General features: G+C 42.6%; 1 protein-coding gene across 2 annotated transcripts in view; it reads left to right on the forward strand.

Moving 5' to 3' along the window:
- epha4l (eph receptor A4, like) overlaps nt 1-13,821 on the forward strand; it is a 62,714-nt gene that overhangs the window by 23,873 nt on the left and 25,020 nt on the right. For both annotated transcript variants that reach the window (XM_085479221.1, XM_085479220.1), the window contains exons 4-5: nt 3,236-3,391; nt 11,667-12,002. In XM_085479221.1, coding sequence (XP_085335347.1) covers nt 3,236-3,391; nt 11,667-12,002 — 492 coding nt within the window. The remainder of the gene's footprint in view (nt 1-3,235; nt 3,392-11,666; nt 12,003-13,821) is intronic.

The following is a 13,821-nucleotide window of genomic DNA, read 5'->3' on the forward strand; positions in this document are numbered from 1 at the left end:
TTCTTCCAGTTATTCCCTTTGCAGGGCAGTCGCTGCTATAAACAAGCCCTGATATGTTGACATCACATTTTCAAACACAAGTTCTGAAATCCTGAGTTTCAAACCACAGATGAAGATGCCAGAGCCTGTCTATGGCAAAACGGGGGGATTTGGAGTTCTGCAAAGAATTCTGGGACAGCCTGTGAGGGTCAGCTTGGGACAGCTTAATAATTGACGGGCAAAAAAAAAAAAAAAAACCTCATCAACCGTGCACAGTTTGAGGTAGGCTGCTCTTAGACTGTCTTTAGACTTTTAAGAGGCTCAGACCCAAAGGCTGTGAAGCATGGGACTCAATTAACTCTCCCACCAGCTTTTAGGATTCGGGGGTTGGGTGGGGGGCACCTTCTCAAACAGCTGCTTGACCCCGCTCTCAGCTCCGGACACTTTCCTGGTCAGCGCACATGTACAAACCCTGACTTTGTGTTTTGTCGACTGAAGCGGTCACAACCTCTCGAACAAAACCCACAAACCCTAGTGTCCTCCTGTTTCTAATGATGACACCGGGCGCTGAAAGATTCCTTTAGAGACAGGGAGATAAGACAAAGTACCCCCTTACTAATCTCCTCACTTTTTTTTTTTGCTACTGTGAAGAAAAAGAAATGGAGGCTTCACGCACCCCTGCGGGCTACAGTCAATGAGGCCCTTAGCTTAGTGCTAGCGAGCAAAGCGACAGGGATTTAGAGCTGATTGAGGGAATGGGACTGGGCAAAGAATGGCTCAGCAGGTAGCAGCTAGCTTTGGCTCTGTTAACGCCACGCTATGCTAATCCAGCAGCTAGGGAGGAGAGTCTGCAGGCTAAATAGCCTGACTTTATTGCGCCTCCAAGACAGGGATTTCCCAGTATTTTAGAGGGTTTGTGGATTTCCTCTGCTGTTTGTGTGTGCAAGTGTGTCAGCCGGGTGGCGGAATATGTGTTTTTGTTGGAAGACCCGGCTTCCCTCTTGGTGCGGTGAACGTGGACAGGCTCTGATTTGATTTCTGGTGTGGGTAACTCATGCAAAAGTTTGTTTATTCGACTATATGCAGGTTTTCTTGATGTATTTATGACTGTGGTGTTGAAATCCATATGCCTTTCAAAACGTACTTTGAGATCCGGGTTGTGCGTGAGCTTTTGAAGAAAAGGGGAGATTGCTTTACCCCTGCAGACTGTGAGTGTGTAATTATCTGACTTATATTGGGTATGAGTTTACCCATCTGTCTTCATTGGAGTTCTTTTTTTTAACACCATAACAATATAGACAGACACTCAAGTATTTCATTCTAACAAAACCCAAACCACAGCCCTCTGGCCTCCATACCATTTGTTGACCCACTGCCAAGCACACGGCTGCCTCACTGACTGACAGGTTATTCGGTCCAATCGGTGTTGCGACTGTCTGCGCCGCACCTTTCGGAGAATTGTTCTATTGTCCTCGTCTTTCTGGTTCAGCGCTCAGGGGCTGAAACGTAACCCTGCTAGGTTTCTCCGACCATTACAGAAATGGATAGAGGAAGGAGAAACTCCTTGAAAGACGAGCCCTCCAATCAAACTGTCACTCAAAGGAAAGGCGAGCAATGTCGCCAAAATTAGGAAAAGTGTCACTTAGGTTACCATTTCAGGCTGTGAGGTGTGTGTCTGTGTGTGTGTTAGGCCCGGGCTCACAGCCTTGTGAGAGTGACAGAGCTCCCGGTGTGCCAAGTGTGGTGGCATTTGTTTGTTAAATGGTCTGAAATGCCATCGGCTCTGGTTTCATTGCAGCTCCACATCTTGCCAACAGAGCATAGCCTAAATTTGTGAGAGAGACAAGAGGTAGTTATTTGATCTTCTCCTTTTTTTTGGTCAGAGGAAATAGCACCCTTTCCTCCAGTTCTGTTGTTTCTGGTAATGGAACGCAGGCTGGTGAGAAAGGTGAAAAGAGAGAAAGCGCTGAAGTAGAAAAACGAAGACAAAGAGAGAGAGGAAGGGGGGGGGACTGGTGAAAGGAACAGGGGCCTCTCTGCAACATGTTGTTCTCTGTTGCTAATTGGGGGGAATTGGTCAAGCCCACACTGCTCTCTTCTTCTCTTCAGGGATAAAATACAGGTAAATTTCAAGTTCAGTCAGTAGGTAATAATCCTTATTACTGAAACTAGTGTTGAGGGACACGCTGGCGAGTCTACTGATTTAGCCTTTGGGAACAAGAGGCGATTTCTATGGGCTTTAAATGTATCCAAGTGATATCTAATAGTCCATTCGTCGTTTATGAATATATATGTAAATCTGACATAATTTTTAAAAAGCTACACAGAGAGATGTTGCTGATGCTTTTAAGATTGCATTTCAGCAAATTCAATTCCTTTTTGGCACACACACTAAAAAAAAAGATTCTTCATCCTCAATAAATGTGATGCAATAATTTTGAGTAAATTCCAACTAATATCTAAAATCAAATAATTAATCACTAAGGAAGATGTGCTTGGTGTAGACAAATCAAGGCCATTTCATTTGACTAGATTCCATTAGATGTTAGTTAAAATTTTACACTGTACTTATGTAACAAAATTACATGGAAAAGTGGCACGTAATTAAATTAGTTAAAGTCAGCATTTCATTATTCATCCAAAGCCTTTTCAAGTGTGATCAAAAACTACAAAGTAGCTACACAACCAGAAACCTTCCAGTTCTAAAAATCGTGACCACTGCCTTCAGATTCTCCACATTTGTTTCCAGTTTGCAGAGAGTACAAACCCCAGGCGACTGCATATATTAACTGTGGGTGTTTCTGCTGTGTTCACCCTCTTTGGTTTGGCCTAAAATATCTCAGTAACTATTGGATGTCTTGCCATAGCATTTGCTGCAGTGTAATTGGTCCATTGCAGTCCATACAGTGGATAAAGATTTTGTGGACTGTTGTAATAACTTTGGTGTTTCGCTGACTTTTAATCTTAATCTATATAATCAGATCTAAATTTTTGTTCCATACTTTGATTTGTGAGCAAAAACCCTTCAATGACATTCCAATGAATTTTAGCTGCAAATGCTGTGTCGAAGGACCGAAGCATACAGCTAAAACCACCACTAATTTATTAGTGGGCTGCTTGGGAACTACAGCCTCCCAGCTTCTTCCAGAACTTTCCCCTCTAGTACAAAAGCATTTGAGTCATAAACATGTATTTCATATTGTCCAGATTTGCAACCCTAACCCGACTTCCTCTCTGTGTTTTTGCTATCTTTCAGCTTGTAAGATTGGTTACTACCGTGCTCTGGCCACCGATGGCGCCTGTTCCAAGTGTCCTCTTCACAGTTACTCGGTCAGAGAAGGCTCCACCTCCTGTGCCTGCGACAAGGGATACTTCCGCTCCGAAACGGACCCGGCATCCATGCCCTGCACCCGTAAGTACACCCACATGTAGCATAACGATACACAGCACGCAGTTATGTTACCAGTAGGCCGTGACAGGCTGTGGTTTGCAGTGATTTTCTAAACAGCCAAAGATAGCTGTAACCAAACACTGTTTTGGAAAGGAACCCCGACACACACACTGAGATAGACCGCCTCCACCGAAACACGGGCATTGATTCTAAAACATGCATTGCCAGGCCCTCACACCCACACACACATGTACACGTACACGTATACACACACTGACAGATAATCATGCAAATTGTGCAAACATAAAAAAGGCGCATGTTGGTTTAATAGGCGTCTTTTGATCTCAGGTGGTACTTAGTCATCGGTCACAGTGACATAGAACTAATGAGGGTAAAAACCGCTGCATCCCAGATTCAGTCTTCCAGACGGTGAACAGGAATGAAACTGTTTGGGGGAGGTGATGAAAAAGGAAAACAAGGGCAAGACATATGTAAAATAAAGCAATGGGGACCAGGGGGATAAAGGGAAGAAAGCTAGAAGACAGCAATGAATCAAGCTAGAGGAAGGTGTTCAGTGGTAAATTCATCTGTGTGTGTCTTCACTTTCCTCCTTCCGGTTGTATGAGTGAACTGCTAGTGAATCTGGTCCTTCCAAGCCTACCCCACTAACTCACCACGTCTGTGATAACAAATATTGCCAACAATCCTGCTGCCTAATGATACCTCTTGCCTTTTTTTAGACCTCGTTCCCACTCTGAGTCACAGAACTGGGAGTTCATAGTGGCAGAAATGCACACAAACACGGAGAGAACAGGAAAAGCCACATAACACCCGAATCCCTGCACTCCCATCTTACGGGAAAATAATAAGATTGATACATTCGTTTGAGAGCCGTTTGTGTTATGAATGAGTAATTTTAGTGTCATGAAGTAATTTTAACAACGAAAACATCTGTTAAGGTGCTTAGCTCATAGTTGGCTCGCCTTTCTGTCAAGTTCCTGAGGAGTCATCACTCAGCAAATCAGCTCACTGAATCAGAGTGGATGAAGTACCCCCCCCAGCCCTAATTATTTCCCTCTAGCATAGTATCTATACAGGATCCAAAGCAATACACCACTGTGAGCAATTTGTAAAATTGGAAATGTTCGACTTTGCTACAAAGTACTACAGAGTTTACACGTATTTTCCAACTGTCATTAAACATGAAAGTAGGAAAGTATTTACTCAGAGCAGCGAGTACAAAAGCTTTTATGCAGTGGCTGGATGTGTCACATAAAGTGGCAATAGAAAGGAGTGAAATGGGTATTTTATTTGAAGGACAGACAACAATGTAGAGCTTTAACAAAAAACTCCATTAAAGGGGACCTATTATGCATTTCCTCTTTTTCTGAAGTACACGTACTGTTATAATGGTGGATGCTCATTAAACATGACCGAGGTTTCAAATAATCGGCTCGCATGTCGACTTAATTTTTTTTCGTAGTGAGGATAAATTACTTGCAAAAAACATAATAACACCTACAGTGTGTATATACGTTACATGAGAAATTGGCATTAAAAAAAATCGGAATTTTGTTTCTTTTTTCTTTGGCAATGAGCTTGATGCATAAAGGCCTGAGGCAAAATAAATAAATGTTTTAAATCTTGTGCTGTAGGCTGTTTGAGAGCTTGATATTCTAGCAGGAATTCTGCTTGGATGCTTTTCATGCTGCATAAGGACATGTAATGTTTTCAGCAAACAATCTCCACCTGGGCGTTCAGCTTCCTGTAATAGAAATTAAAGTTGAAAACAAGAAGAAGAAAAATAAGTGCAGTGCTGCTGATTATGAATCACTGAAAAAAACAAGATAGTTCAAAAACAAAGAATCTGTGCTGCAAAACATATTTTTGAAAAAAAAAACAAAAAACAGGATTCCCTGCTGTTTATTCTTTAATACACTTACACCTGATTTGAATTGTTTTTCAATTGCAGTGCAAATATTGATAAATCCCCAAGTATTCATAAATGAAAGTAACAGACTGCTAATCCACCCTCCTGCCTCACTGTTCAGCAACATCTCATATAAACTGGATTACTAGCCGTCTTTTAATGGACGAGCAGGGAGGTCATCCCCATTGTCTCGTTAGTCAGTACGGCATTTCACAACGGCGGCTGCAAGTAACAGCTGTCGAAGCTCATTACTCGACTGATTTTATAGGACCCTGCTTTGTCATTCCAGCTACATTCCTAACTTGGCGGTTAGGAACTGAACATTAGCCCGACTCTCTCAGCGACCTTTGCCCTGCCTCGTCAGCCGGTCAACATTTGATCTTTGAACTCTCACCCTGTCTGTCGACTGCTGTTTTCCTTCCCCGTACATTTCTTTTTTTGTTTTTTGCACATCTCATCCACATGTTAGAGCTCTGTAATTACAGCTGTCACTCTTACATCCCTACTCATCCACATTTTGTTTTCACTCTCTCCCTCTCTCTGTTTCTCTAAAAACCCACTCAGAGTCACGAACAGAGCAGATGAAGAAAAAAAGCCTCTTAAATTCATTTCCCAGTTTGCTTTGCTGAAGGTCAGGCTGGGAACGAGCCAGCATCTCTGGTAATTGGGGAGCATGTCTTTGTGTGTGTGTGCGCGTGTGTGCGCGTGTATGGGTTATTGAAAACACTTTTCCTCTCTCTTAGTTTGCAGTCTAGCAAAGTAACATTATGATTAAAACTGGATGTTGTAGTTTCATCATTTGCACGACTCCAGCTGTATTCTAGCTCTCAGTGCCCGCACCTTTTTCATTGGGATGTTCTTTTGGCCAGCCATTAATGCACGCTGCATGTGAATGGAAACGTTGGTTACTAGTCAGATAGTCATCTTAGGAGATTTTATGTACTATAACAATTTTTTTTGAGAATTCTGGGGTTTCATTTTTCTTTCTTTTTTTTGTTCCATCAACCTTGAGCTCTAGTCTTTTTCATAGTTGGGATACAGGTTTTAGCTGTGGTTACTTTTGTTTTCATTTTTAGGAAAGATTTTTATGTTCTCAGCAGGGGTGCAACCAAGGTTTTGCCAGAGGGGGGGCACTGGCCACTACTATGGCCACCCTAATTGCCAGAATTTTCTGGCAATTATTTCATGCTTCAGGCTTTACAGCCGTAAACAAGAATAATTATTTAAGGACTTTATATTACATAATAATATATAGAGATATGTAGCACTTATGCCTTCATAAGTAAATGACAAAAGAGATCAAAGTGACCAAAAAATTGGTTATTTGGACCTCAGTTTCTGTACCACCCCAGTCTATGTAATAGTGTCTAATAGTCTCAGCCTGGCCACCTCTATAGAAATGATCTTGCTCTGCAGCTGGAGCACTGAGATCCATACACGCATACACTTCTTTTTTTTTTTTTAATAAAGTAATCAGGTAGAAGATATCACCGAACACAATTTAGTGTACAATATTAAAACTAGGTAAAATACCCATGTGAGTGGGTATAAATACACCCACACACAAAGCAGTAATGAGGACCAGCGACAGACACCCGTGGGAGCTGCTTGCTCTGCTTGTGTTCAGGTTATAAGGAGGGGTTGTTCTCCATTTTGGGGTTTCTGTTGGCCCTTGATGTGTTTTTCAGATTTTTCCCCAGTTTTCTTAGCGGTGGTTTTGTGGAGGAAGGAGGTACGGAGTAAGGAATGAACGCAGACTGTGGAGGACTCAAGGGGGGCATTGAATGAATCCCAGCCGGATGGTAATAGCAGGGTCGTAGCTCTGGCCAATTTAGCCCGGCTCTTTAACTTGGTCCTGCGCTGCACTAGGCTAACAATTACTGATAGAAAGAGACAGACAGACAGAGATAGGGGTGGAGAGGGTGGGAGCTTGCTGTGGGGAAAGATGGAGAATGGGAGTGGAGTAAAAATGAGAAACACAGATTAAGGTGGGGAGGGGGGGGAGTATGGAAGTGAAAGAGCAGCAGGAAATAAAGAAGTAATGCTCTGAGCAAATTGCTAGGCCATAAACGAACAGAAAGGGAGGGAAAAGAAATCACCAACTTTCTTTAGGAGAAACTTTCCAAGTGTCCCCCTGGATACCTCCCATAAGGAGCGTGAATTTTGAGGCCATGTTGAGCTAACGTTGTATGAAGGTTGTGCGAGCATGAGCTCCCGTCTCCCCCTGCCATTCTTTCTCCCAGGATTAATTACCGGGTGTCAGTCACAGCCGACGGCTCTCCCACGCTCCCTTGTTCCCAATGGTGCCTTCTGGGAGAGCGACAGGTACAGGCAAATGTAGTTTGCGTGTGTGTGTGTGTGTGTGTTTGCAAGGAAGAATACTGATATGGTATTTAAGATTTAGATTTTATTTTTATTTGTTTATAAAAGCAAAGCTACATAGTGCAGTTGTTAGGTTTGTATTAGCAGAACAAAAAATTCTTTATGGGATGATTATACACATTCTCCTGTCAATGGACATCCTGCCCCCTAAAGACCTTTACACACCAAAAAATTGCTACTTTTCAAAAAATTGAAATTCCAAACTTTTTGGATGCAAGCTTGTTTTATAACGTACACACCAAGAACTGAATTTTTTCGAAACATTTGTCCTACGAAAATGCACTACGAAAAAAATTGAATTGACGTCAAGCAATGATGAGCTGGTACTGATGTTTCTACAAAAGAAAAGGAAAAAAACGATTCTCGCAAGCAGCAGCAGGGAGAATTTTATTGTTTGATCCAGGAGTTGAAACTGTATCCTGACTGCTTTTGTACACATATTGGGAAGTCAGTGGGACAGTTTGAGCTCTTGCTGGCAGAGTTGGGACCACATCTGAGGAGACCGAGTAATCATTTCAGAGAGTCGATTGAACCGGAACAGCGTCTAATTGTGTTTCTGAGGTAAACCGGATTATTTTAATATTTGGATATTCAATGCTGTGAGTGCGCTTGTTCCTAAATGCAGTGGTCTGATTGGTCAGATCTGTTTGTTTCATTCAAAAATCTGAAAAATCCAGCTTGGATAGAAAAAGATGAATGCCACAAATTTGTTTAAAAAAGCAAAGCAAATACAAATGAGTTTGGATAATAATATGATCTATATTTCTCAGTTTGTACATTTTTACCAGGGAGCTGATTTTGGGGTTTGAATCATGTTTGATGGATTAGTTCTGTCTAACACCCTTTCATCAGCACAGTATATGTAATTGTTCAATACATACACAAGGGAAAATTTTTCCTTGTGAGTTGTTTTTTTTTAGCTGTCTCTTATATGAAAAGCTAAAGAAAACTCAGCTAACATAAGGATGTCTAGTTTTATAGATTTGAGGTAATGGAACTGCGTCTGTGTTTCCATAACATTTCAATTATTAATTTAACAGCGTAGCACTGCTGTGCAAATGATCAGCCACCTTTGTCCTGTTACGTTTATGACACCTGAAGTCCAGATAAGAGCCCAGTATCTCAGATAGTGTGTCAAGAATTGGTGTAAAGGTAGTAGGTGTGAGTTAAACCTAGCTCACTGACAAAGCCGCTATTGTGATAACGCTTTGAGTGGGCACCTTAAATTAGAAATCCCATCTGTAACTTGTTCCCATTGTCTGGGCAGCAGATGTGGGGAATAAGGTGAAAGAGCAAATGAGGAAAAGTGGGCGAGGAGATGAAAAGGCAGGGGCAAAGGATGGTGGATGAGTCCTTTATCATGATTTTTAATGGGAATGTATTAATAGATTTTCATGGAGGGCTACACTTGGTAAGGGGAGGCTGAGCGGTGGTGCTATTAGCGCAGTCCATTCTGCATCCTTTCATCTCAACGCTCATGTACTGGGCAGTTAAACAGATACCTCTCCTTACCAGCCACGCTCATTATTTGCTCTCCCTCCTTGTATCCAACCCTCCAGACCTGCTCCTTACATACTAATCAGGTTTTTTTTCTTTTGCTTTCTGGGTGAACAGACGGTGTTTGTCTTCTCCATCTCCTTCCTCTCAGCCTCTGCCTCCCCTCAGCATTTGCGAATTTACCGCTATCTGCCAGAATAACGCTGGAGTCGTGTCCATACACGCACAGCCAAGCGCCTTCCTAGCGCACAGTTACTCGTCTCCATTAATACGCTGACACTCAGAGCGCGCTTCTTCCTCCTCGGGCGACCATGCGTGCACAGCCCCACACGCGGTCCTCCCTCTGCTGCTCTTGGTGTCTCTGTGAAATCATTCATTGCCATTCTCCTTCTCCAAAAATAACACTGATAATTAATTTCCGTTGTGAAATGATTCGTCTGCGGACTGACTAGCTTTCATATTTCACCCTGCATCGATCCCCTCAGCCAGCTCGCGTGCGCTTCATTAGTCAGAGGGAGAGAGAGAGTGGAGAGCAGTGAGACAGGGAAAACAGAGACATGGGGAGAGAGAAAGTGAGAGTTAAGTCAATTACCGCCGCTTATGTTTGAAAACAATGCAAAAAACCACACTAATTACAACGGAGCTGACATGTAAATTGGGATTGATGTGCCAGGAAGTTTGTCACATAGCTGCAGAGCTGCTTCCATATAAAACTACAGCATGTGGCTTTTTATATCAAAGCAGGGACTAAATAACAGGCTCCAAAGCAAACTTTGTTTAAAGTTATTCACTGACTGCCATAAAGTCCCACTGTTAGCAGTGGGCTCAGGCATCCCACCACTTTCCAGCTGATTCGACAGGAATCTGAAAGAAAGTCTGTTGGCCTATTGGATTTCTGTTAGCATTCTGAATTAACTGAGGTGAAACTGGATCCTCCCATTCTGTAATGGACAGGACATTAAAAGGTAACTCAAGAAGCCTCAGCTCCCAATAAACGGAGAACCCAGTCAATTACAAATTCACAACTTATGCATAGAGAGGATTAATTGCCACAGGTATTCATGAGGATTATGACAACTGTCCAGATCAGCAGTTAATTTCAGACCTTGATGTTTTTTTGCGGTTTGGTGAATATGATGACAGCCTGTTCCTTTAACGTGTTATTTTTACTGAAGTAAAACCTTGCAAGTTAAGGTTCACCTATTGTGCATTGTGTGTATCTTAAATCTGTAGGCTTAGTCTGCCTTATTAACTCAAGTTAATTCATCATGTTTTACCAGTTGACATAATTATTACATAACATAATTAAGTTGTTCCAAGAATTCTTTTTTTGTGTGTCGTGAACATTAGTAGATGGATACTGAACACAGTATTGCCAACTTAGCGACTTTGTCGCTATATTTAGCAAGTTTTCAGACCCCCTTAACAACTTTTTTCTAAAAAGTGACTAGCAACAAATCTGGCTACTTTTTTCTGGTGTTATTGGAGACTTATGACGACTTTTTGACGTGAAAGCACATAGGAGATATTCACCCCTACTAACTACTACCCTACTAGCTAACTCTGCCAGAGGGCCTATTTCATGTCACTTTTGCCGGTCCCAAGTCCAGATAAAGAAGGAGGGTTGGAATTGTGACATAAAAAAAACCCAATAATTGCTAAAAGAAATTTAATTTCTAGTTCTAAATATATTCTAAATGCTTTTAGGATGATTTTTTTTTACTCACTATGTCTCTTTCACAATGTTATTTCTCTCTCCTACAGGGTCTGTTACAATTACACAGGCATGACCAATTATGCAAACTGGGCGATGACGTCATTTAGTGACTTCTAGCAACTTTTAGGACAGCCAATAGCGATTTTACTTACTGAGGAGTTGGCAACACTGGCTGAACAGGCCTGTTAATATGTGTAAAAACAAAAAATGGTTAACGGGAACACTAGCTGAATGTGCTACGTTTAGCTCATTTAACAGTCTTTGAAAAGAGTCAGTAGTGGGGGTGGGGGTTGGGTTTGAAATTGTGTCCATCTTGCAATAAATTGGCAGAAACCCCGCTGCTTTAAACCATACGCTAACCACTGCCGCTTTAGATAGCTTATTAGCATAAGCAACATGAGCACACAGCTAATTAGCTTATAATTACTTAACACATTACTGAAGCTGCTTCTTAAACCTACAGATTGCTGTTTAAATCATTACAAAAATATGTTCTAAACAAAAGCTGGCTAAACTCAAGCTCAATTAAACTGCATATTCCACCACAAAGCACCGCTAACACATGAGTAGCTAACAGCTTAGCAGTTACTGTAAAAGTAACTGACAGAATAAAGGACAGTAAAAGACAGAATCGTGAAAGTGTGGCTGCTTGTATTATGGATTTCTTCTCAATTTCAGTAACCACAAGTCAATGTTATTGCATCTGTGTGCTTTTTTAGCATTTGGCATGCTGCTTTTTACAACGCCAGCTCTCCTCCCTCCCTCTGCAGGCCCTCCGTCGGCACCTGTGCATCTCATCTCCAATGTGAACGAAACCTCCGTAAACCTGGAGTGGAGCCCACCCCGGAGCTCTGGGGGTCGCCAGGACTTGACATACAACGTAGTGTGTAAGCGCTGCGGTTCTGACGGCCGGCGCTGTCAACCCTGCGGAAATGGAATCCACTTCAGCCCACAGCAGCTGAGCCTGAAGGGAACCAGGGTGTCCATCAACGAGCTACAGGCCCACACCAACTACACCTTTGAGGTGTGGGCGGTGAATGGAGTCTCACCTCAGAGCCCAGGGCCTGAGCAGGCCACATCAGTGACCGTCACCACCAACCAGGCCGGTAAGGCGATGGGAGCTGATTCAGCCGATCCTAACATGGTTTCCTGTGACCCCATAATCATCAAACATCTGTTTAATCACTTATTAACATATATTCCAAACCCTCCTTACGCTTGCTTACTTTAGTGAGTTCAGGGGGGTCTTCTGGTTTTGCAGGAGATCACAAAACATAAACTCTCACACTGTGTGAGAGTTTATGTTACCAGAGTGTGCTGGCTCATGTATGATACAGAGCACGGGTTCATTTGACTGAATGCTTGAAAGTACTTTTTGGGGGGCATGTCAAAAACATGTTTATTAAAGTTGTGAATAATTGGGGGGTAGGTTGGGTGATTACTGAGGAGGATGATGATGGATTTTCAGCAGAGGGAAATGATTTTATGCAATATTTCACTGGAGTTTTGCATAATTAGGCATAAGAAGCCAGGGCTGACGATGGGGGCACCGTGCTATATTTAGCACCCAAACTAATGAATTAGATGAGTGGTATTGATCTGGGGAGGATTCATTACAAATTCTGCTGGATTACATGTGCCTGTGTGTGTAATTATTGTCATAGAATACAACCACAGGCTCCCCTTCTGAGCAGGAGAAGAGCCCTCCAGCTTCCATGCTGTATTCAAAGCCTCCCGTTATTTAGTCATTTAGCCATTTTGTGACCAGTTGTTGTGTAAATGGATTTTATGACCCGGGTCTTTTCTCTTCATCCCTCCCGTCTATCCTCCGCTTATAGACGATCATTACCTTGGTCTGCTTTACTGCTCTGCTCTTGGGTGGCAAGCTAAGTGCCTTTTTGTGTCTTCTTTTATCGCTAATTTCCATCCCTGGGAAAAGCGAATATCTTCAATAGGGCTTGGACTGGCAATTTAAGGACACAGTGGCTTGATTTATCAGCCGGGGTCAGGAAGATAGAGATGAATGGATGTACTGCCTGTGGGAGAGCTGCGAGTACTGCCAGAAAGGCATTTGTGGGAGCTGTAATGCAGCACACCCTGGAGTCCGGGCTGAAGGCTCATAATAGCATGTCAGCGTGACCATGCTGATGCACAGTTGCACAAAAAAATGCAGATTTTTTTTTTCTTACAGAGATTCAGTCCCAAACACACACACACACACACACACACACACACACACACACACACACACACACACACACAGAGCCCCCTAAGGTTGCTGGAGGCTAATGTGCTGACTTGAAGTTGTAAGATACAGATGATGCTGCCTTTGGCTCGTCACTGGTGCATGTTTCACAAATGTTCGCCAGGATTAGTTATATGAAGCTGCAGCTGGAAGCTCTATTATAGTGTGTGTGTGTGTGTGTGTGTGTGTGTGTGTGTGTGTGTGTGTGTGTGTGCAGCACTGACTGCATGCATGGTGAGAAGTAAAAAAATGTTTTGCAGAGATGCTTGCATGAATGCAGATGATCTACATTTGCTTCTTAAACAATGTCCTCTGTGTGTATCCGTGTGTGTGTGTGTCTCTTATAATTTGTGTGTGTGTGTGTTAAAAGAGAATAGCTCCAGACTGATTGGATTTCTTCCTGCTAATGCTCGGTAGGGGCTTTAGAAGCTCTGGTTTCAGCCGCTGGTAATCCAGCCGCTGGTAATCCAGCCAGTCATCTGTGGCTGTCCCTCTCTCTGTATCGCCTCCCCTCATCCAGACACCGAGGATTACACAGTTATTATGATAGATTTATTAGGATTTATAAGTGCTGTGGAAAAGACACCCCCGCCCCATTAAAGTTCAAATTTCGGCTAGGGAGGAAGAAGTGAGTTAGGCAGGTTGGAAAGGATCTGGATTTTTTTTTTTTTTTCGGCACG

The sequence above is a fragment of the Copadichromis virginalis genome, linkage group LG14 (genome assembly GCF_057382275.1).
Source record: "Copadichromis virginalis isolate Kocher_CV1m ecotype Utaka linkage group LG14, C_Virginalis_male_GT1.1, whole genome shotgun sequence".
Lineage (NCBI taxonomy): Eukaryota > Metazoa > Chordata > Actinopteri > Cichliformes > Cichlidae > Copadichromis > Copadichromis virginalis.